The following is a 25,451-nucleotide window of genomic DNA, read 5'->3' as shown; positions in this document are numbered from 1 at the left end:
AAGTTTGAAAATTCATGAACATTTTTATGCCTGGAAGTTGTATCTTATATCTTCTTATGACTATATCACATTTTAAAAACTTTGGTTTGAATACCAAGTATATACAAGCATTAGTGGCGTTGGCTTTTAGGGACAAGCTTTCCAGATGGAAAAGCAGTTATAAACAATTCCTTCTGTGAACAGCATGGCCACAGACACTGTCTATTTGTGTGTGTGTGTGTACATATGGTGATTATTTTTTGTTTTGAACTATTTTTTATTAGTTCTACCCAGTGACACAAATACCTTTTAAGTGTCCTCAGACACAAGGGTAAAGACTAGACTCTTTCATAGTCTGACTCATCATATTCATGGATGGAACCTGGGTGAAACTTGACCTTGATTTTGAAGATACTCTCTTTATCAAAAGGATGACATCCACAAGACCCACTTAAAGCTTTCAGTCTGTGGTCAGTCTCCTCCAGCATGGGCTGAGTCAGGGGCACAGCTCCTGCACTGCATCCTCCAAACCTCAGTGTGGGGAGCGGGCATCAGCCACAACCTTTTTGCTGAAGGTTGGCAAGGACCTTCATGAAATAGCTGAGTTCTCCATTCCTCTGAAGAGCTCAGCCAGTCCATTCTGTTCATGTATGTTCAATGTAGGCCATTCTCTTGATTAGGTAGTGTGGACAGGGTGGGGAGAACCTACACGTTGGGGTTGAGGGAAAGCGATGGCACCTCTGGGCTTCCCCATAGACTACTGTATACAGTTGAGGATGGCTGAAGAACTGTCTTCACCCTGTTTATGCCAACCTGTTTTTCCATAAAGATTCCCAATGTATTTATTTGTTACACTTTTGTATTTAATCTTATGCAAGATAAAATACCCTTCAGGAGGCTTTTTTCTGTTCAATTTCTTATCTACCTGAAGCTTTGAGATTGGGAAACTCTTGTGCTTTTTTTTTTATTAAATATATTTTATTGAATTTTTACAGAGAGGAAGGGAGAGGGATAGAGAGTTAGAAACATCGATGAGAGAGAAACATTGATCAGCTGCCTCCTGCACACTCCCCACTGGGGATGTGCCCGCAACCAAGGTACATGCCCTTGACCAGAATCGAACCTGGGACCCTTGAGTCCGCAGGCCGACGCTCTATCCACTGAGCCAAACCGGTTAGGGTTTTTTTATATATATATATTATTGTAAGTAAATCCCCACTTTTAAGAACAAATGCAGGATTAGCAGGAGTGGGGAGAATCCAGGAACAAACTGAATGGCAGGACCTGAGCTGACAACTTAGGGTGAAGTTTTGTAAAGTTTTTTTCTTCTTTTTTTTGAGTCTTGATATTAATTGAACAAAACAAATGGGAATGACTGCATGTATCTTATTCTGGAGGTATTTTAACTATCAATTATCAAACAAATCAAGAAAAATCTTAGCATGCTTTCCTTAATCTCCCTCCTTCTAAATAGTTCCTTGTTAAAATCTTTAGTAATACTTCAGTAGAATTTATGTCTCACATATTGCAGCTCTGTCTAGGGCAGCCGTGGGCAAACTACAGCCCGCGGGCCAGATCAGGCCCGTTTGAAATGAATAAAACTAAAAAAAAAAAAAAAAAGACCGTATCCTTTTATGTAATGATGTTTACTTTGAATTTATATTAGTTCACACAAACCCTCCATCCGTGCTTTTGTTCCGGCCCTCCGGTCCAGTTTAAGAACCCATTGTGGCCCTCAAGTCAAAAAGTTTGCCCACCCCTGGTCTAGGGGATTGAGAAAATTATTTTTATAAGTAGGCTACAGGACTGGAACAAACAAAGCTGCAGTTATGTCTGATATTGGTCATCGTTATGATTTGGTCTTTCTACGTGTTGACCGGTGCTGTGTAGTCATTCCACACACATTTATTGAGGACCTGCTGTATGGCTCACACTCCTCTGGGGGCCGTGAATGCAAAGAACAACAAGACACTCACAGTGTCTGCCCTCATGGGACTTACCTTTTAGTGTGGCCGACAGATGATCAAAGAGGTGGAAGAATATAGAGCAAACCAGGGACGAGAGACAGTGGGTTGGGGAGGGAAGGTGGTCAGAGAATGCATTGGGCGCCCTCCAAATAATGAGACCGGAGCCTCACAAAGTGCTGGGAGGAGCGCTTTAAGGAGAGGGCGTAACAGGTGAAAGGCCTGGGCAGTTCTCTACCTTTGGGGACAAGAGAAGCTGGGAGCTCAGAGGCCCTGGGGGAGGCCTTTGAAGAATTTCTGGGTGTGATGGGAAGCCCCTGGAGGGTTTGAGTGTGGGAGGAGGTCCGAGTTCCATATTGAAAGGATAGCTGTCTGGGTTGAGAATGGGCTGTGGAGAAGGAGAGGGTGAGGGGCAGCAGGGGGTCCCAAGTGATGAATTTAAACTGTTTGTGCAGTAGCCCCTTGAGAGGGGTGGAGGGTGTGGCCTTTGGGAAGAGAGCGCCTGAGGTATTCTTGATGTTGAGCTGATAGCACCCGATTGGCTGTGGGATTGGAGGGATGGAGAGGAGGCAGGGACGCTGTCTGGGTTTTTCCTGTATTCAGAGGATCTCCATATTGAAGCAAAGTGAAATGGAGGTGATATATAAAGGATAGGTGAATGGGGGAAAACAAACCCAGTGTGTATTTAAAACAATGTAAAGGTTTTATCTTTAGAATTTCCGGACCCCTAGTTGGTGCTGAGATTTGTATTGAGAGACCCCTAGTTAGTCCTGAGATTCGTTTTGTGGAATAGAATTTTAGGACCGTGGCAGGTAATGTTACAATTCCAGGGCAGGTCACAGTTATGATTCCGCTAGAGTTTATGTGCTTTGAAGGCAGGGTCTGTCTGACTCATCTTTGAAACCTGGATTGTGCCTTAGTGATGGGAGTCAATGTTCGGTTTGAATCTAAAGTTTAATTATCTGCAGAGTTATTTCATTTATTGTGATTACGTAAGGGAATATTGGGAATGGAATAAATATTAAGAGGCCACAATGAACAATTCAGCTGGGTTTTAGTTTCTGGATCCATAATATTTGAACAGACATCTGGTGATATTCACTCATGTAAGAATGTCCAGAGGTCCCTGTGCCATATCACATAGGCCCCATGGGCAAGTGTGCAGGTAGTTAAAGTTTAGTATCATGTGGGGGAGCTGGGGGCGGGGGGCATGATCCTTTTTCTGAGGCCCTCGGCTTATAAACCTACTCCGTCTGGCTTGTGTAGGATGAGTTGGATGAACTCCGGGCTGAAATGGAAGAGATGAGGGACAGCTATTTAGAGGAAGATGTTTACCAGCTGCAGGAGCTCCGGCGAGAACTGGACCGTGCTAATAAAAACTGCCGGATCCTGCAGTACCGCCTCAGGAAAGCCGAGCAGAAAAGCCTGAAGGTGGCCGAGACCGGTCAGGTGGACGGCGAGCTCATCCGAAGTCTGGAACAGGACTTAAAGGTGAGTGAGCGGGGCTGATGGGACGTGAGCTCCCGGGAGGAGCTGGGCTGGACGGGGTCGCAGATCTGAAAATGCAGCCCTCGGACCCCACTTACAGGTGGTCTTAATGTTCTGGTCATGTTTCTCTCAACAGACTTTAGCGTGAGCATTTTTCTTCACTTTATGAACGAAGATTCTTAAGTGTGTAGTTATATGGCTTTGGTGGTCCACGATTTAAATCTGTCATATGAAATGGGATCTTCAAACATAATTAAAAAGAAAGAAAAGAAATCATAGGAATAGATCTATAATAAAAAAGAATTAATGCCTGGTAATTGGTGTGGCAATTGTATAGAAATGATAAAGAAACTCCTTCTAAAGATCTGAAATGTTTTATAAAAATCTCTTGATTATCAATTCAGTTATAGTCAAAGACCATTCTTAAGAGTTGACCATAATCACTTAACATTTTTATTGTTAGGTAAGTTTCTAGGATGTAGAAAACCTGAAATTACCATAACCCAAGTGAGTCTTGAATAGTGTAGTGATGATTTAACTGAGGAGAAATAAGATCATAACTAATTGTTGAAAGTGTCTTTGAGAACCAGTGACAGAAATGGGAATGAGGTGAAGAAATCCCAGACTTTAAACCACGGCTTCTCTCATGCCCAATTATCAAATCATTCATCAAGAGATGAACTATGCATAATGTCTTCCTTATTATGGGAGTACTTATGAAACCTCATTTAGCCTTTCATTATGACAACAAAAAAGATCTTTGTACTTCTATAAAATTTACAAAACACTTACAAAATATCATTTAGTGTGGTATAAGGGTGATATATATTTCTTTTACAAAATCTCTTTTTCATTTCCTTTTAGAAAGTAAAAATGTTTAACTGCTTTTAACATTCAAATATTTTACCACAGGAGATAACTTAAAGTTTGACTACATTAAACATCTATTACAGAATTATTATCTTTTTTAGCAAATAGGTTTAATATTACCTTAGGGAACAGAGAAATTGGTTGTGTATTGTTATTATTTCTAATTTATCATCTAAAGCATTTTCACTTGAGCACAATTAACATTCTTGGTAATATCCTATAAGGAAAGAGGGCTATCTAGAGTGGCACTTTAATCCAGATAAAAGTTGTATTCTTCCTCATAATGTGGACATCACATTTTAAACTAATACCCTCCTGTAAAAATCAGCTTGTTAATATTGCTAAGGTCTTTGCTCTTCGGTGTAATACCATACCACTTAATGATTCTGCCTCAAAAGTTGTTTGAATGCAGCCTTGGCGCACAGAAAGCTTCATACCCGGGTGACTATCTCTGCAGGTAGCCAAAGACGTGTCTGTCCGATTGCACCATGAACTTGAAACTGTGGAGGAGAAGCGTGCGAAAGCTGAAGATGAAAATGAAGCCCTCCGACAGCAGATGATTGAAGTGGAAATATCCAAACAGGCCCTCCAAAATGAGCTGGAGAGACTGAAAGAGGTAATCCGGAAATGTACGGGGATTTCTCCTTTGGGCTTAATTATGAGGAAGCTGGGACTCCGAATGTCCCATTATCATTGTGGTTTAAAGTAGTGGTGGGCACACTGTGGTCTATATGCATGGCCTGGGAAGTAAGAATGGTTTTCACATTTTTCTATAGCATTGGAAAACAGCCACCACCATACAAAATAAACTAATAAGCAAGGAAGACTATGTGACAAAGACTGTATGTTGCTTGCACAAACCTGGTGTTTGCTCTCTGGTCCTTTACAGAAAAGCCTGTTGAATCCTGGTCTGAAGCTATTTTTAATACTTTCCATTCAGATAAGCTGGCCATTAATTGTTTTTATGTGTTGAAATGTTGAGCACTATTACTGGAATACAACATTAAGTGGTAGCTTTTTTCTCAAAAGTCTTCTCTTCCAACAAGCATAACGTATTATGGTTGCCTGTGTAAACAGGTAATCTGAATATGTGACCTATATCTGTTATTCAGCCAATATGATTTAAATGTAGATTTTTAAAAAATGTTGTGGAGTGACTATGTCCTAGTAAAGTGGTCTAGAAAATGAATATATATGAATTTATATAAATATAGGAGTGTATGAATATAAATATATACTCATTTGCATAAAGTAATGTAAATCCTGTTCTGTTGTTGACTTCTATTATAAGCTGAGTATTTCCTTGGAAATTATTCTGCATATTGATGAAATTAAAAACTTGGTGAAGGCTTTAAGATAATGGTTTTTAAAAAAAAGATGATTGTTAAAGCCAGCATATTACCTGCTAACAGCCTTACTTAGCAGTTTAGTTTTCCTTTGGCTAAGCTTCCTGATTCACCGGCCATTCCTTGTCTATCTACCCAACTTAATTCAGGCCCTGTACTAGGCATTGGGCATGCAGATGAGAGTATGGCAGCATGGGCCCTTCTCTTAAGGTGTTTACAGTTCAAGATGGCACACAGATAACACAAATTACAGCAAAGGAGCCAGTGCTGCAACCTCTGATTTCTCCCCCACTCCCTTTACTCACAGCCATGCCAGCCTCGAGTTTGCCCTCCCCAGATACGGTCTCTTTCCAGAGATCCAGCCACTTGTGGCTCAGTTCCTCATCTGCAGGTCTCTGCTGACATCTCACCTCATCCAGCCTCCCCTCAATACTTACACATTAAATTGTTCCTGTCTCCACCTTGGCCATCCCCGTCTGCCTTCCCATCTGATATATCATGGATTTGGGTAAATTATATGTATACTAGAGGCCTGGTGCATGAAATTCGTGCACAGGTAGAGTCCCTAGGCCTGGCTGGTGATCAGGGCTAATCGGGGGTTCCTTCCCCCGGCTGCTGGCCAGGGCTTTCCTTCGTTCTGTGCTGCCCCCTGATGGTCAGCGCACATCATAGCGAGCGGTCGGACTCCCAGTCGGTCAAACTCCCGAGGGGACAATTTGCATATTAGCCTTTTATTATATAGGATTGTCACCACTTATCTGAAAATGCTGTGTGTTTTATTTCTTTGTCTCCCTTTCACTATTGCCCCTTTAGAACTCAAGCTCAGTAGACTTGAGGGGCTTGTTTTTTGGCTTACTCTGGGGTCTCTGTGCCTAGAACAGTGCCTGACATATAGGCATCATGGAGACTCGCCGGGTGAACAGGTGAAGGAGGGTGAGAATGTGGAGCTGTAGTGACTACAGCTTGCCTGCGGGACTCAGTGAGCTTCCCAGAGGAAGAGGTAGAAGCTGACAATGTTCTTTCATTCTGAGTAACCCCTGCTTCTTACGTTACACGCACACTTAACCCAGGACCGGAGGAATTTCCTCTGATTGTGAATCTCTTATCTCTGACTTACTGTTCCTAGTAGTTTACTTTCCTCTCTTTCCTTTGGTCTAAGTTTACTAGAAGGTATGCCATAATGGGTTTTTCCCTCAAACCTTCTGGTTTGATCCTGACCATGTGGGTATAGAAAACAACTTAGAAGTTTATTTTATAAATTTGATGTGTGTATATTTGTGTGTCAATATATAAATTATATACACATAAGTAAATAAATATATATGTATATATTTCAGACAAGCAAAAATTCTTCTGCACATATTTAATGGCTTGTGCGATATTTGGCTTCTGGTCATGGATGAAAGCTCTTTGGGGAAAGAAATGATTACTCTTGCCATTCAGAGCCAGGGAAGTGTGAGGCAAGGATCCTCCGAGCTGTGATGTAGGCTCAGGCTGGATATGAGGAGGGGGTCGGGTGGAGGGGTCAGCTCCCTCTCCTTTGTGGGTGAAAGCTATTCGGAGAGGGGTTGTTCAATGGGGACACACTAAGTATTTCACCTCCAGAGTTACAGTCAGGCTGAGGGGGCTGTGTATTTACACCAAACTTCTAAACCAGTGACTTTCAACAGGTGTGCTGTAAGAATTTCTAAAACATGCAATACCTGACTGTGTAGTTCAGGGCACTGACCTCATTTCTCTTAGATTGTCAAACAAAAGAATGACAACAGCCAACACAATAGCTATCTAGTGTGAATATCCTGTCTTGAACCATTAATATAGGGTGTCTCAAAAAAGTGTAAACACACACTTTGAATTATTATAAAGACAGTGTTTATTAAAATACATTTCATTTTTAAAATTGAGCTATCAGCTGTTACAGTGTGTATACATTTTGGGGGCACAACCTGTATATAGGTCAAGAGTTGCATCTTATTGGTCATGTCACATAATAAGGTTGAATCTGATTCGTTAATTATTGGTACCAGAAATCCTTATTAAAAGTATAGGCAACTGATTTTTTTAAAAAGTCACTTTGGAGCTAAATGGGTAGGTAATTACTATTATTATTATTTTTGTTGTAAATGAATCAAAAATACGCCTATTTTTTGGTCAGATTGGCAAAAAATATATTTTTTGGTGTGCCACAGAATTTCAGTAATTAGTTTATGTGTGCCATAAGATGAGAAGGTTTGAAAACCACGGTTCTAAATAAATCATAAAACTGATAGGAGTCTGAGGGAGGGTTAGACGCTGGTATTCTGTGCTGGAAGCAAAGAATGATGGAGCCCATGATAAGGTTCAGAAGTGGTGGAGGAGGTATTTATTGGCAAATGCCACAGTGGTCTCCATGAATGGGCTCTTTTTATGAAAGCCAGAACAAAATACGCCTGAGTTTTGCTCTAGGCTGAGGATAATATTTCTCTCTCCCGAGTCTTACTCGTTACTATTCACCTCTGAAGTTTTGTAAATGGACGCATCACCTTTTGGAAAAGGCAAGGACAGTGCGTGTGTATTTCGCTGTGACAGAAATGTATGTCCCTCTTGGCCTCGGACAGTGAAACAGCGCATGTTTGTACCTCTTCGGCTCTGTAGCCTCCGCCGTGTGTTCTCTCTCAAGCTGCAGACTATTTTCAGCTGCCTGTGCACTTGTCCAAGACAGATTTCTCCTAGCACTTCAAACTCAGCGAGTCAGAAACAGACTTGGCACCCTCGCCTCCATCTGCCCCTTCGTCTGTCTTGCCCCGTTGGGTTGGTTCGTGGTGCCACTGTCCTTTTAGGCACTCGGGCTTAAGTGATTGTTACTGTTCTTACTTCTCTTGCTTCCCAACCTCAATTGCCTGCCAGGTGCGTAAGGTTCAACTGCTCCTTGCTTTTGCAGTCTTAGAAATTTTCTTTCTCACTGATAAATGCTACAATATGGATGAACCTCAAAAATATGCTAAGTAAAAGGAGTCAGACATGTATGATTTCATTTATAGGAAATATCCAGACTAGGTAAATCCATAGAGTCAGAAAAAAGGTTAGTTGTTTTCAGGGCCTGAGGAGAGGGGAGAAAGGGGACGGTCTGCTTAATGGGTGTGGGGTTTCCTTTTGAATAATGAAAATGTTTGGAACTAGATAGAAGTGATGGTTGCACAACATTGTGAGTGTACTAAATGCCACTGAATTTTACACTTTATAATGGTTAATTTTTTAAAATTGATTTGAGCGAGAGACAGAGAGAAAGAAAAAGAAACATCCATGTGAGAGAGAAACATCTATCGGTTGCCTCACGCATGTGCCCCAACCAGGGAATCAAACCTGCAACCTGGGTATGTGCCCTGACCAGGAATTGAGCTGCTGCCTTTCAGTGCATGGGACATACTCCAATCAATGGAGCCACACCAACCAAGGCTATAATGGTTTATTGTAACCTCAATTAAAACGTTTTACTTTCTCTGTTCTGTTATCAATGGGGTATTCTCTGTGTCCCCACCTGGTGGAAGTGGGCTTCTTGGGGTGCTGTGGGAACAAGAATTTCCTGAGGCCTCCATGGGAGGATTGAGGTATCATGGAAAACTTTATTGATGAGGTAACATTAAGGGAGTCTCCCTCCAAGGTCCCATCTCCCTTCATCCCGCCATGGGCTGAGATCAAAGCCAGCCCATAGTCTTTGCTCCATATTAAAGCACAGTCCAGTCCAGCATCTGGCCAGCGTGGCTTGTGTTCCCAGGGCAAGTCCATTGCACAGCTTCTGGGGTCACAGAGGCAGGCCAGTGCCGGTCATGGAGTAAACAAATGCAAGGAAGCAGGAGCAAAACAAGAGGAACAAGAGAAGGAGAACACTGTCTCGGGGTTGTAACTAGGAACTTAACCAATGAAGCCTTGAGGATTTCACCCACTTGCAGTGGCTCTGCCCCTCTAGCCAATGATCCTTGTTCCCAGGTTAGACTGACAGGCAAGCACCTTCCTTATGTCACCGCACCTTCACTGCACTTGAGCTCAAGTTCCCTTTTGCTTGATCCTTTTCCCCAGTGATCTGCAGGGAGTGGACCGGTGGTTCCCTGGGGAGTCTGAAGCTTGCAGCTTCCTGGTGAAGCTGTCCAGATGACCATGCTTATTAATAACTAGCTAATTACAATGGTATCATTTCCACCCTACTTTCTGATTGTCTTCTAGAATGCCTATTAGTCATATGTGGGATCTTCTTATGTTGGCCATCCTTAGTCCATCCTCCATCTTACTTAACCTCTATAAAACTCTTTTTATCTCTCTGTGCTATATTCTGGACAATTTCTTCATTTCTTGTCCAAGTTACTAATTCTCATTTTTACAAAAAAAGTTACTGTTTTATTTATCCAATAAGATTTCATTTCGATGAGTTTACCTTTCATTTCTGGAATTTTAAAAAATTTGCTTGTTCTGCCCAGCCGGAGTGACTCGGTTAGGTGTCTTCCTGTGCACCAAGGGGTTGTGGGCTGAGTCTTGGTCAGGGTATGTGCCTGATTGCGGATTTGATCCACGGTCAGGACCCATGTGGAGGGCAGCCAATCGATGTTTCTTTCAGTCTCTCTCCCTCCCTCTCTGTAAGCATAACCTCTGGTGAGGATTAAAAAAACAAAAAACTTTGCATGTTCTTTTTCATATTTATTTGTTCCTCATCTATTCCTTCTGTTAGATCTTGCACCATTTTAAAGTCATAGTCTCTTCCAGTTTGTTCTGTTATTTTCAGTTCTTGGTGTTACTAATCCTTCTGTTCATCCTATCTGCTGACTCTCACTCACTTAACGTGCATTTTATTATGAGCTGTTCTTAGAATTCCATGAAGTGTGTTGAAATGTCCTTCTAGTGAGATTTTGCATTGGTCTTTTCCAAAGGCCTTGGTACTATCATTGGTCCAAATTTAAGTCTTAATTTTTGACATGTGAAGCTGTGTACCAAATTGGTTGTGTCAATGGGAAATCAAACTTGCATGGGGCATAGGCATAGGGTATTTTAATACTTCAGAGGAGATTTTATTTGCCACCACCCGGTGTCCTGAAAAGAAGTTAACTCTCCCCACTCCCCACACCTGGTGGTATTTAGTTTGCTATCAGTTGGGGTGCATCTCTTCAGTGGGCTGCCTAGATGCATTCATGAAGCTTCTTGCCACACTTCTGGCTACGAGGGCCTATTTCTGTGTCTGGTAACTTCCATCATCCCCTCCCACCCCACAATGCTTAGCACATACCCTTGTGCCGATTGCTCTGGTTTTCAGTATCTTATCCATTTCTAACACTGGGGAATTTTTCTTTTTTTGTGTGAGTTCAGCTGTGTATGAATTGTTGCTTGTTATACTTTCCCTAGCATTTCCAGCTGTTTATTGTGGAAGGGCTCATGATAACTCAGTGTACTGTGTTGCCAGAACAGGATGTGACCCCTCAGGGCTCGGCAGCTCTCCGTGGCAGCTCTGGGGTGCCATGAGTAACCCCAGTTGTCTTCCAGTTCATGACTCAGCACTTGTGTTCCTCCTTCTCTGCTCAGTTTTTTCCACCCTGCTGCTCACCAGCTCCCATTTCCTTAGGGCCCTTTTTTTTCTCATGGCTTCTCTACATTATGGCTGCTACTCACTTGTCTCCTCTCTAGGTGTCTGCTATAGACTGAATGTTTGTGCCCACCACCACCACATTCATATGTTAAATCCTAATCCTCAGTGAGGTGGTATTTGGGGATGAGGCTTTTGGAAGGTGGCTAGGTTATGAGATAGGAGCCTTCATGAATGGGAGTAATGCCCTTATAAAGGAGACCTCAGAAAGCTCCCCTGTTCCCTCCACCATGTGAGGATACAATAAGAAGTTGGCTGTCTGTGAACCAGGAAATGGATCCTCATGAATCCACCAGAACCTTGATCTTAGATTTCTCAGCCTACAGAACTGTGAGAAATAAATGTTTGTTCTTTAAGCCACACAGTCTATATGGTATTTTTGTTATAGCAGCCAGAATAGATTAAGATAGTCTTTCTACTTTTATCTCAACCAGTGGGCAAGCACTTTTCTCTCTGTAGGTCATTACCTTCAAACTATCAGGCAGCCAGAAAGTCTGGAAATATAAGTGTACAAACATAACAAATGGTTTTATTGCTCTTAGGCTGCATTTACTAAAATAATATTATCTTTGTTTTCAGAGTTTATGGTCCCCCTTGTAAGAAAAAGATTTGCTAGGTTGAGCTACTGTAAAGCATCTTTGAGCAGAGTCCTACTGCCGGGCATCTGCTCTGGCCCTGACCAGGCTGTCAGTGGCTGCCAGGGAATCAGTCAGGGCCCCACCCCTGGCCCAGCCAACAGTGGAAGGTAGGAGCAGCAGGCCATGTGGGGCAAAGGCAGCTGTGTTAGCTTGGTGGGCTCTCTAGGACACCTCAGAAGGGATAAGCAGCATCAGGTTTCATTTGCTAGCCATGAGCTTATGGGGAGGGGCAGGGTGACTAGCTAGAGAATAGGAAGTGGGGAGAAATCTGGTGCCCTGAATGATATCCCAGTTATGTGGCCTGCTAAGTTCATAATGAGGTGGAGTGAGATGAGAGTGGGAGCAGAAGAATCAGGGTGTCTGGTTAAGTCTTTTCCCAAACACTGAAACATGAGAAGAGTCTGGTGGCTGTGTGTGTGTGTGCAGTGTCTGAACAGGAATCTGGAGGGAACTGCCCTTTTGTGAGTTCTGCCCAGACCAGGAGGGCAGGGAATGGCTTGGACTAGAGCCATGTCCACCAAGGAACAAATCCCAGAATCCCAGGCCTGGAAATCCAGAGGTCAGAGGTTGGGGAGGATTAGGAACAGCAGCAACTGCAGGAAGATTTGGCATACGTAGTTCTGAATACGTAAGCTGTAAATGGACCAGTTTTGATGTCTGGGAAGAAAGGGGTTGTGTGTTGAGTGAAACCATAAGTAGCACTTAATGGCTAGATTCATGCTGTTGCTGGAAGGAGGAACAACAGCCTAGCGCAGTTTGTCCTGGTGACTCGGAACCTGTGCCCTTGGAGCCATTTCTTGCCAAAATCAAGGCAGACTCATATTGGGGTTTTCTACTAGGCGAGTCCTGCCACCCACTTTACAGCGAGACCCAGTGTTCTGCGGGGGCCCAGCTCAGTTGAGCCTCACCAGGCCTCTTCTGATGCGCAGGGTGGGCAGGCTTTTTGCTTTTTCATGGTGAGCTGTGACGGAGGCATGAGGAGAAGGTAGGGGCTTGCCGAGGTTCAAGTGTTTGAAATGCTTTCATTTCTCAGGTTATGCTGTTTCCTTAAGTTCTGTTGTCAAAGGATTTTACCTTTACTTTGTGTGGATTTTATGTCGAAAACAGTGGTGAGGACAAAGGAAGGATGTTGGAAGGAATAACTTTATTTGACAGCTTGCTTCTGATGGGGTGTGAAGGCAGGCAAGGCCAGACCTAGGCCTGAGACCTTAGACTTACCTAGTGTTAGAGTTGGAAGAATCCTTAAGATGAATTAGCCAGTCTTTTCGTTACCAACACGAAGAAACCAAGGGCTGGGTGGCCCATTCACAGCAGAGCTACCCCAGGTCTCTTGACTCTCAGCAGCTGTCTGTATCTCTGTCTTTCCTCCAGACTGTGCTGTAGACCTGGACTCTCCTTTCTCTGTAGACTTGGAAAAGGCCAGTTACCCGGTCAGAACTGGAGGCAGGCACTTGTGGAGCCAGCTTGAACAGAGTGTCTTCTAGGGGAAGCCGCTGGAACGAGCAGCTCCCAGTTCCTTGCTCCAGTGCGTTGGTGAGGAAGGGCACTGGATCTTTTTTGACCCATTAATGCTTCTCTATAAAATTAATTTCTACTTTTAGAAGTACTTATTAAGCTTCTTCTTTCTTCTCTACTGAGAAAATTATAGGAAGAAGGCCAGGATTTACCTTTGAAGAGAGTGAGCGTGGGTCCTCCCAGCCTGCCTTACACCTGCTCAATGGGAGCCCTCATGGCCTGTTCTCTCCCATCCAGTTTGAGGTCCTTGTCATCCCTCCCTCCTCCTATTAAAGGTTCCTGGATTCAATTTCTGTGTGTGTGTGTGTGTGTGCGCGCGCGCGTGCTTCCCCACACTAACAAGCAGTTCTCAGACTCCAGCAGGTACTTCTGACCAAACTGGCTACAGTTTGTAGGGTCCGTCAATCCCCTCCAACTCAGGATGCCAATCACAAGTCCAGGTTGTTACCTTTACTTCTGACAGACTAGCTATAAATCAGAAGTTCCCACAATCTTCTTCTTGGGTTCAGTTAATTGGCTAGAATGGTTCACAGAACTCAGGGAAACCCTTTTACTCACTAGATTACTGATTTACTGCAAAGGATACTGAAGGATACGAATCCATAGCCAGGTGAAGAGCCATATAATGCAAGGTCCCACACAAAGGAGCTTCTGCTCTCATGGGGCTTGGAGCCTGGCAAGGTGGCCTGTGGGTGTGTCCTGGTTCTCCAAACTGGAAGCTCTCTGAACTCTCTTTTTTGTTTGTTTGTTTGTTTTATGGAGTGTTGGGGGTTCTCTCTTCCTGCGACCAGTGCAGAGAGAGAGAACATGAACCGGTTCTTTTAAGTAGAGGCGCTTGGGATTTGATAAATGAAAGAGACAGGACACAAAAATAGAATAAGCTGGGTCCGGGTGTGGCGTCTGCCCTCTGATGGAGGGACAGACAGATGCACAGCACCGGAAGTAAATTTAATATATATTCGAGGTAACAGGAAGTTACATCAGTTCTGGGTGGGCCTTGAGTTCCTGACGACATAATAGGATCCACCCGCCTTAGCACCTGGCATTACAGTGTGTAACCTTTTGGGACTGGCTTTTTTCACTCAGCATCATCACTCTGCAGAGGTTCACCTAGGTGGTCATGCATAACCATAGTTTGCGCCTTCTTGCCGAGCAGTGTTCTACGGGTGTGGATGTATCACAGGGTGTTTCATCATTCACTGGTCCAGGACATCTGGGATGTTTCCAGTTTGAGGCTCTTACAAATAGGGTTGCTGTGAATGTTCATGTGCATGTTTTCTGTGGGAATGTAAATCTTCATTTCTCTGGGATAAATGCCTAGAAGCTCATTTCCTGGGTCATAAATAGTAGTTGCCTATTTCATTTTCTTAAAAAAGTGCCAACTATTTTCCAGAGTGGCTGTACCATTTAACATTGGCACCGGTCGTGCGTGGGTGCTCCAGTTTCTCCCTGTCCTCACCAGCATTTGGTGCTACTGTTGTTTATTTTAGCCATTCCGAATGGTGAAAGCTCATTGTGCTTTTAATTTGCATTCCCCTAATGGCTAATGATGCCGAACATCTTTTCACGGGGTATTTGCCATCTGTATAACTTCTTTGCTGAAATGTCTCTTTATGTCTCTTGCTCATTTTCTAGTTGAATTGCTTGTTTGTTTTACTGGTTTTTGTTTGTTCTTCACTACTTTTGAGTTTTGAGAGTTCTTCCCCCCCCACACCCCCACACCCCCCGCCATGCATAGAGTTTATTTATCTAGCTTTTCTTTAATTTCTAAATTTTCTTTCCTTGTTTTGTAAATTCCCATTCTCCCACTCCCTCTCTTTTGGCAACCATCAGCTTGTGCTCTCTGTCTAAGGATCTGTTTCTGTTTTGTTTTGTTTATTCATTTATTTTGGTGTGTTTTTTAGATTCCACATATAAGTGAGATCATACAGTATTTGTCTTTCTCTGTTGCAAGTATTTTCTCCCACTCTGTAGCTTGTCTTTCGTTCTTTTAACAGGCTTTCTCAGGGCAAGTGTTTTTAATTTTGATGAAGTTCAGCTTGTAAATGTTTCCTTTTATGGTATCAATTCTAGGAGCTCTTTGCCTAGCCCTAGATTCTGAATATTTTATCCTACATTTTAAAAAAAAGTTTTATAATTTTACATTTAAATCAATAGCCCATTCTGAATTCATTTTTTTTATAAGACATGAGACTTTCATCATTTTTTAATGCCCTGGACCATTGGTTGAAAGGCTGTCTTTTCTCCATTGAATTATTTTCACACCTTTTCAAAAATCAGTTGGACATATTTCTAGGTTCTCCATTCTGTTCCATTGATTCTGCCAGTACAACCTTGATTACTTAGTTTATAAGTCTTGAAAGTGCCCTCTTGGTACAGCGTCTACTTCAGTTAGCAGTTTGAGAGCTTCATTTGATCCTTCCGTGGCATTTCGGAACACTCAGATCTCTGTATTATAGGATATATATGTGTGTCTGTATGTCCCTCCCCTGATCAAGCATTCAATAAGTATTTGATGGATGAGTTAGGCTTTTATCATCTTTAGTTTTTCCATGAGAAAGACCATAACATTGTTTTTAAATCTCTTGGTGAAGAATTTCTGATTCTGTAAATGATTACTTCAGGACAGTAACTGCAAACCAGTAATTCCACTCTAGGTCAGATATTATGACAATGACCGTGGGTTATAAAATCACACTGTTAGTTAGTGATAAGGAAAGCTTCCATTCATGGCTTCCTGAACACACAGTCCATCCCTGGGGTCATGCCACATCTAGTTGTCCCCTGTGGCTGGGCAGCCTCCTCCTCTTTACCTATTTTCTGTAGGATCTCACCAACAGGAACTGCGGGTGCTCAGGTGACCTTTCAGGCAGGGCATGGCCCCTTTGGGACGGCCACATCAGAAGCAGCGCCGCTGTGTGAGCCGCCCTTGGTTTGCAGGCCACTCACTTCTCCCAGAGATTTAAGATTTAGCCATTTTTCCTCTTCACTCAACACAACCTTTCTTGGCAGATGGGAATCTTATATGGTGTAGATGGCAAAACTTCAATATGTTATCTACTGCTGTTTAAGTGTTAGAATGCAGCTTTTGTGAATTTTAGTGACATGTACTGTGTTCACATTGCTTTAAAAAAACATAATTAAAATGTAGACCAAACATATTTCTGAATAATTTAGATTTTCACTAGTTAGTTAACTGCATCAAGCTTGTGCTATGGGAATAAATAAAAAGTATTTCCCTTTTCAAAATTTACATTTGATTCTTGGGATCTGTTAAATTTTTAAGGTGTTATATTATATAGGATTATATATTAAATTATAATATAATTTAGGTAATTACATCCTTAAGTACAGAATCAAGAGTCAGAGATACAGAAATGCTTAGAAAACACTATATGGTACTATCTGTTTCCTGAGTATACTTTCTTGGTATTCCTCTGACTCAAGTGAGAGCCATTATACATTGAGTAATATGATTATGAGCCAAATAAGCAGTCTTCATTAGTAAAAAAAAAATTGAAAAGACCCCAAGATATATAAACATATACACAAAATATAGTCATATGAAATGTCTTACTTTTGAGCAGTTGATCAAACAGCATTTGAATTTTTGAACGAAGGAGGAGCCTTAGAGAGAAGAGAGGCCCTAAGCTCTCCCAGGGCACGTTCCTTTGTGCAGGTTGGTTAATTCTTTCTCTGAAGGAATGTTTGTGTGGGATGGTTGGGTTCTCATTGGTTTCCCAACATCTCAGATGTTCTTTCTTGTGACCCACAGCAGTTTTCCTGGAACAAGGGAATGTAGAAATGTGGGATGCGCTTATCAGACAGTTGGCATTGGACTATAGACGCTATTCATCTTTGGATGCTGACGTGAGCTGGTTGCCAAGCAAAGCAATGTTTATTTATCAGATACACATTTGTGTTTGTTTAATTCTGAACAGTTGGAGTAGACTTTTGTCAGTTGTTTTCTCACCACACGTGCTTTGTCTCTTCTGCCTGGAACCTGAGCAGGACTGAGAGGTAGAGAGGGCAGTTTGGGGGGAGCCAGTGGTGGGAGGTCAGGGTACCGGCATGCCTCTCGGGGCTGTTGACCCACCACACTGGGAGTGGGATGCGAAGAGGGATTAGCAACAATTTTTTCTTTATCAATGAGTGGAACAAAAGCATTTCTGGAAAATCATCCATTTATTTTTTTTATAAATCATAGGAAATATTACAATTTAAAAATGATATAAGTTTTTGCAATAAATACATGTCTGCTTTGGTCTAAAACAACTTTAATGATCAAGACCTTTAAACATTCCTCCTAGAGGAGAGTTTCAGGAATGTTCTTTCGTGTGAATTAAAGATGATTTTCCCTCTGGCTAACGGATTCAATGGAGGGGGTTGGCCAAACCATTTTTTAACTTTTCAGTTTTGAAGTAACACTAAGCGTGTCTTGTTTGTTTCTAAGAGTTCTCTTGTGTAGGATTTTTTTGTTTGGGTTTGGATTTATCTTCAAACAAGGTTACTGCTGGGTCACCGAGGTACTGGGGCCCAGAGTGATATAGTGCTCATGGAAACATCACACGTTGGACTTGCTTCAGGAATCACTTTTGAGTAATCTGCTTAGAGCAGGGTTTCTCAGCCTCTGCACTCTGTACACTTGGGCTGGTAATTGTTTGCAGTTGGGGACTGTCCTGTGCCTTGTAGGATGCATAACAGCATCTCTGGCTTCTACCCACTAGATCAGTGGTTCTCAACCTTCTGGCCCTTTAAATACAGTTCCTCATGTTGTGACCCAACCATAAAATTATTTTTGTTGCTACTTCATAACTGTCATGTTGCTACTGTTTTGAATCCTAATGTAAATATCTGATATGCAGGATGGTCTTAAGCGACCCCTGTGAAAGGGTCATTCGACCACCAAAGGGGTCGCGACCCACAGGTTGAGAACCGCTGCACTAAATGGAAGGAACAAATCTCTCCATCTATGACAATCAAAAATGTCTGTGGGCATTGCCAAATGTTCCGTGGGGGGTGGGGGGTAGGCAGTTGAGCACCACCAGCTGAGAGAGACAAGCAGGACATGTAGCAGGCTAGCAGGGCATCTCTCCCTCCACCCCTTGGAGGAAGATTCCTGGTTGACCAGAGGAACGTGTGGTGATGTTGAGCTGCATTTGGCCTTGGCAATGGTCTCAGGCTCTTTCCTCTTGAAGGAGGATTTGACAGGCTTGTGAGGGAGTTTCACAAGGTTTGTTCTAGTACCTTGGGCAAGCTGTCTTGTCTCCTTGCTTACTATGTCTGGGTTCAAATCCTAGCTTGGTTAATTATTTTATTTTCCGAAGGGCCTCCATTTTCGACCTCTGCAAAGAGGTGGGTAGAAGGTAGGCACTACATGTTCACCTTTGCTCTCAGACTCTTGCAGAACATCTTCAGAGGTGCCCTATGGGGTGACTGTGTGGACGGTTGCAGCCTTTCTTGCAGGAGGACTAGAGATCAGCAGTGCTTAGAGCAGGTTTGACATGATGCGGCTTGTGCCACCGCTTGTATTAGGTGGTTAGTGAAAGGATTGAGACATGCGAGCCAGGGACCGAACCCGTTAGCCCTGTGAAGCTCCACCCTGGCTGCACATTAGATTCTCTCAGGAGCTTTTAGGAATCCTGATGCCCAGGCCACAGCAGCATCTCTATTTTAATTTTTAGTTTCCTGGTAATTTTAGATCAGCAGTAGCCACTGCCATGGGATGGTGCATCTGAAGCATCTCTGTAACTGTAGCTAAATAGTTCCCACCCAGGACAAGTGCTGTGGGCCCATTAGATTAATGAAGGGTAAAATAAGAGTTTCCAAAACAGGCGTTTGGGGAAGATGAGGCCTTGGGGTGCTCTCGTTTTATTAAAGCAGAGGCCCCACAAGATTGAGCTTACAACATGTAATTGCTCTAGTGAGTTCGTCAGCTCACAGTCTCGAGGTGTATATTTGTAACAGCAGAAGCTGTAAAGGTCAGTGACGATGTGGCTCCTAGTCCATTCATTATAGTTTTCCTAAAACACATCAAAGGCCAGATTCTAGCCTACGCATGATGGTCTATGATTCGTTTGAACCTACCACTCATCAAATTCACTCCACCCCTTCCTGCTACCCTAGTTCTTTTTTCTCCTCTATGTTTTTCTCTTTTACTCACCAAAACAGTGCACCCTTCTAACTGTTGTAGGTTGTGCTGATTCTGTGTGGCTCTGGTGCTCTAGGTCACAGGGGGACAGGAACCCTCATTAGAATGAAGGGTGGCTGGGTGGTCAACTTCCCCTGCCAGCCTCCAGGCGGCCTTGGAGCCTCTTTATGAGCCTTTGAAATCACCCCACTTGAGGGCTTGGGTTTTGTTTTATTAAACTGCTCTTGAGATAGCAGAACACATTGCCAGGAAAAGGATGGAAGGGGTGGAGGTTGGGGTGCTAGCCTGGGCATCTCACTCTGCGCTTTATTTCTGGAAATTCTTCCAGTGGAGCGTGTGTGAGAGAGGTGGGGGTAACAGGGAGAAGCAGAAGGTGAAGCCTTGTGAACAGAACGAGTGGGAAGCCCCCTCACAGCCATGACTGAGCGTTCCCTGGGCACCAGGGACAGTCCTCACAGCTCTCAGAACCTCACCTTGACTCATCCTTAAAGCACCCCAGTGAGCTGGGCTGGGCAGACCCATTGCAGTGGAGAGAGTGGAGCCTCAGTGACAGTGACTTGCCCCAGTCACACAACTTGTCCATGGCACACTGGACTTTGCCAGTGGGCGACTGTCCTTTATAAGGGACAGAATAAATACTTAATTTTTAAAAATCAAAATTGCTTTCTGAAGAGAAGTGGCAGAAATTGAGGGGTTTACGTGTGAAATGTATATATTCAGGCTGCGTATATGCACAACAAAGAAGATAAATGATTGAATCCTCCTCACTTTTTAATCCCGTGTCACATCATCAGACTGGGCATAGCTGTTTTCATTGATGAACCATATTCCATGGACTCATCAGTGAAAAGGTACAACATTAAAAGAAAAATAAACGTGCTAGTTAAATTATGACATGCTGTATATCAGAGCATGCAGCCCGAGTGCAGAGATATGAAAATGAGTATCTGAAAATCGATGAAATATGGCATGTACATGTTCTTCAAATTCTGTGGGATAAGCCCTGTTAAGTCCCTTACCCAAATTACTTGTCACCTGAGGAAGCATGAGGGGATTTTAAAACATTCCTCTAGGGATCTGTCGTTGTGTCAGGATGGCTTTCTGCAGCCCTTTAGGAGTATTCCTGTAACCTGTGCTGATCATTGCCTGTCTTCCTGTTCCCCTCTACAGGTAGTGGAGTCCTGGCAGGCAGGACATTCATTCCCATGCAGTTCCCTGGGCCTGACTTTTACTTTCACCTTCAAAACAATACACCAGTTATACTAAATTTAGTAGAATGGTTGCCATTCATCATAAGGAGTTTTGCTTTGTTCTTGCACTAGGCTCCAGTTTGACATAAGGAATTTAAACAGAGACAGAGTAGTTTAAAGAGCTTTAAGGACACGATTTGAGAAAGCAGTAAGACATGTCCTGTGGTAAGGGCACCTCCCAGCTGTGTTGAAAGGCTGGGGCTGGTTTAAATGACTTTTGGAAAGTTAACAGAGGGCAGCATGAGGCCGACATCATGGCCGTGGGGGCCTGGGCTGGCTGGCAGGGTGGGGGTCCTTGGAGTTCTCTTTCAAACCTAATTGACAGCAGGTGAAGTGAGTGGAGACCAGTGGAGATGCCACGCAGGTGCCCAACGGGGTGGTAGCAGGTTTTTGGGGTGTCTCTCCAGTCAGACACAAGACAGTGACTGAGGGGATTCAGGCTAAATACTGAGCGTTGGATTTGAGTCCCGTGGGACACACGGAGGAGGAAAACAGCCCTTGACTGCATTCATAACTGCGCAAGAATTGGGACCGCACAGGGCTCCCTAGCCACCTATAAGGCGGAAACTGCTACTGGGTCAAGGTCACGGTCCCTTTCACCAGAGGGTTCATTCTGTCAATGGGCCCTTCTGACCAGTGGGCCGGCTTTCTTGTCTGTTGCTTTTTTGGACTAAATTTCGACAAAATAAAGAAAGTGATTTTGGTTTGGGAACGTGAATTTGGTTTGCTGCCTTATTATTAGGTGTATAAAAATTCATGATTGGTATAACTTGGTAGATTGTATTATTTTCTGTTATTAAATATATTCTTTACACCTGTTAATGCTTTGTTTATATTCCATTACATTAGCTTTCTTTTAGGTAATTTTAGCTCTTACCTCTTTGTTTTCGCTTTTCTATATCATGTTTTAAACAGGTTAATTCTGAGTGTGTATGAGAGAGATAATTCAAGTTTATCTTAATAACTGAGTTTATTCCATTTAGAGTTATTGTTATTGAAATTGTAATTGGGCTTAGTTCTACTATCTTTTACGTTTCCTGCTACCATGTTTTTTCCTACTTCTTTTTTAACCTTCCTGCCTTCCGTCAAAAATATTGGGCTTGTTTTTAATCCCTCTGTGGACTTAGAAGCAATATCTTCTGATTCTGTTATTTTACTGATTGCCTTTGCAAATTTTAACAAACCTACTCAAAGTATATTTCTCATTCTCCTCAATGAGAATGGCACTGTGACCTCCTGACAGTCATTTAGTGTCATCTTCCTCACCCCCCACCCATCTTATGCTCCCCTTATAAAAAATGTTGATTCACCACTTAAATCTAAATTTACCAACTTCAGTTATTACTTTTCTTACTGGGTTCTTTTTCTTCCTGCTGGAAGGCATCTCTTAATGTTACTCCAGCAAGCATAAGTAGGAGGCAATCTAAAAAATTGACTTCATTTTCCCCCGATTCTCAGTGATAATTTAATTTGCTAGAGAATTTTAGATTAATAGATATTTGCCTCAGCACTTCTGAAGATAGAATTCCATTAATATTTTGGTATCCTTTGTCACTACAGCAGCTGTCAGCCTAATGGTTCATTCTTCGCGGGTAACCTGAATTTTCCCTCTGGTTCCTTTTAAGATTTTCATGTTACCATTGTAGTTTTCCACTGTGTTGTGTCTTGATGTAGATTTCTTTTTATTTATCTCTCTTGGATTTTCCTCATTTCTTATGTTTGGGGTCACTTTGAACATAGTGGCCCAGCCTGTCTGGGATTTGCCTGATGTGCGGGCCCAGTTGACTGGCAATGTCTGTCAGGCATATCTGATGATGCAGAGACTAATAGCATAAGATCTCAGTTAGAGCTTTTAGATGTTAAAAATCTCTATCCACTAAATACTGGAGCTCTGAGGCAGCCATCATGTAATTCTTACTGGAGTGTGCTGGTCTAAAAGAATAAACATATTTTTCACTTCTGCTATTTCTCTTTCAATACTATTCAAGAAATAACAATTTAGTCAGTACTTTGGTGACTGGCAGCATTTCCCTCCAGAAACATTTGCCTGGCCATTCCCATACTAGAAGGCTTTTCCTTTCTCTTCTGTGGCTGTGCAGTAAGAGCCCATTTTCTGTCTCTGCTTTGAGCTTACTAGTGCAGTTTATAAAAGCTAACCACTTGCTATAGGGAAATATTGTTGTTTTAGTTAAGTTACTCTATATGCTAATAATAAATCTTTGCACTTACAGGTATTACATATGTATTTTTACCTTACACACAGTAGGAAACTCAAAAGAATGAGCGTAAGCGATTTTTCTCTTCTCTTGCGAAGTTATTTTTATAGGTACTCTGAATGTGAAGGCTTGAGGGTTTATAAATAGCATGGTTTTTAAGGTGATGGTCTTTAATATTTTGAGACATGTTTTTTAATTATAAACACAAATAATTAGAAAACTGAGATGGGGGAGATTTTGGAGGTCTAGTTGACCTTAATGATATGCAGAAAATGAAGGCATGGCATTTTCATTTGCTTTCACAATAGGAAACAGAGCTGTCTCTTTTGACATTGGCTTCCCATCTCTCCACACAATACACAGTTTTGCCCAAGAACTGCCTTTTAAAGTCAGATTAGACTGACCTGGTCCATGTTTAAGGTAGAACATGCTGTTTTGAGAGTCGGAAGGGAGGCTCACGGAGTCCTTCTTGGCTACTTTCCACTCTGAATGGCTCTGTAGCAGCTATAACACATCAGCAAAGCAGGCTGAACAGAGTGAGAAATCACAAATTAAAACCTTGAGCTGCAGATACTGTGCTGAGGGGAGAGCCCGCCTAATGATGTCACCGAGGTCAGTGTTTCAGTGCATGTCATGTTCATCCAAAAACATACTCTGAAATGTGGGGGACCCGAGGGTGGAAGCAACAATAAGGGGCTGCTCCGCTGGGAAACACTTCCTCCAGCAGGGATGGGGGGTGCGCCTGTGTGTGGACACTGTGCACAGTGGGGAAGAGGCAGTGACAGGAAGGTGTTCTGCTAGAACCATGAGTGTGCCTTCCCTCAGCATACTTATGGCATTTATAGAGATCCTACCCTACCCAGGATGGTTTTCCCCTTGTTACTAGGGATACATTTTCCAGAGACGAACATCACATCTGTCTTCTATACAGAGAGGTCAGAGTAATTCAAGAAGTGACAAGTTCAGGGAGAAGTCAGCATGGTGAAACAGCACCGCTGATCACAAGCCTTTGATCAGAGGGAGGTCTGTGGACGTGTTCAGTTTAGGTGCTGTACAAAGAGGGTTGCTGCAAATATCTATGATTGTAGAGAGGCGGTGAGAGCAAGATTTCTTTTCAAGGCTGTGATAACAACTGCCATCTCCTCGGAAAACATGTTAATGTCTCCCAGAGCTAGTTCTGCTGAGAGAGTTTGGAGGCAGGTATGTCTTAATAGTTGGTTTAGGAAAGAAACAGTTTTTTTGTTGCTCTTTTTACTCACTTGCCTTTATCTGGGTTGTTCTTCCACTAACTACTTTTCAATCTTCATAGCTCTCTTACTCATAAGCACCCAGTGATGCAAGAACCTGCTCAAGTAGGAGAAATCCTTGAGAAACAAGATAATGGCTATTTCAGGATAGTGCTTCATGCTTTGGTTTTATTTAGTCTTTATAGCTAGCATAGTGAGGCAAGCTGATTGTTTTATCACCCCCCTTTAGACAGATACTCAGAGGAGATTGACCGTAATCGTAGATAATTTATTGAGAAAGCCACATAGCTCTGACTGTAAGCTTCCTCAGGGCAGGCCTGTGATCATTGTTGTAGCTGTAGTCCCAGCATGGCACCTGGGACAGTAGTTGCTCTTACATTTTCTGAGTGGAATTGAAAATCAAACATCAAACCAGATCTTTTGCCCCTCAGGTCTTCTCCCCGCAGATGCAGTGCCCTCTCCACGAAGCAGCCCCAGACCATCTCATCTCCCTTTGCAGAATAGTTAAGTGGCGTGGCCAAGTTTTCCTTGTTCTTGGTGAGCATTTGAACTGAGATGAGTGGAAGGCTTGAGGAATTTTTGCCTTGAAAGTTTGGTCAGGTCTGGAAAAATTATATATATTATAGTGCTGTAAAAGATAATGGGATGGGGACAATAAATGGAATAACAGCATAATGGAAAACTGCAAAAGATGAGAGGAGCCAACTAAATGCACAACAAACGAGGAAGGACTTGAGGGGAAACGAGAAAACAGAAATGATTTATTGTTGTGCCAAGCAGTACAGACTCACATATCAGTTAAAGGCTGCGGTAAATTGCGATGTGCTTGCTGTTCAGGAGTTTATTTCTCAGTGCGCTTGGTGGCCAGCCAGGAACTTACCAAATCAAGTTAATGGAGAGTTAAATGGCTTGCTGGCTTGAGGCAGCTGGAAGCCGGGGCCTGTGCTTCTGTCACTGGGCTGCGCTCTAAGGGGGAGACTGACATCTGAGGGAGGCTGTGGAGCCAGTTAAGCTGTGCCTTCAAGGAAGAGCCGGCTCCCCTGACCTTACCTGGAGGAGGAGCTTTCATTCCCTTAGTCCAGCTCCCCCTCTGAATGAGAGAGAATCATTAATCCGCTGCCTCCTGCATGCCCCCTACTGGGGATGGAGCCAGAACTCTGGGCATGTGCCCTTTGAATTGAA

At 42.9% G+C, this 25,451-nt stretch overlaps 1 protein-coding gene across 2 annotated transcripts in view; it reads left to right on the top strand.

The window, feature by feature from the left end:
* MTCL1 (microtubule crosslinking factor 1) overlaps positions 1–25,451 on the top strand; it is a 120,295-nt gene that overhangs the window by 5,537 nt on the left and 89,307 nt on the right. For both annotated transcript variants that reach the window (XM_015563599.1, XM_006763281.2), the window contains exons 2-3: positions 3,210–3,434; positions 4,759–4,917. In XM_015563599.1, the coding sequence (XP_015419085.1) occupies positions 3,210–3,434; positions 4,759–4,917 (384 nt within the window). The remainder of the gene's footprint in view (positions 1–3,209; positions 3,435–4,758; positions 4,918–25,451) is intronic.

This window comes from Myotis davidii, unplaced genomic scaffold (assembly GCF_000327345.1).
Source record: "Myotis davidii unplaced genomic scaffold, ASM32734v1 scaffold78, whole genome shotgun sequence".
Taxonomy (NCBI): Eukaryota; Metazoa; Chordata; class Mammalia; order Chiroptera; family Vespertilionidae; genus Myotis; species Myotis davidii.
Note: the sequence above shows the minus strand (reverse complement) of the source record. Positions and strands in the feature narration are given on the sequence as shown.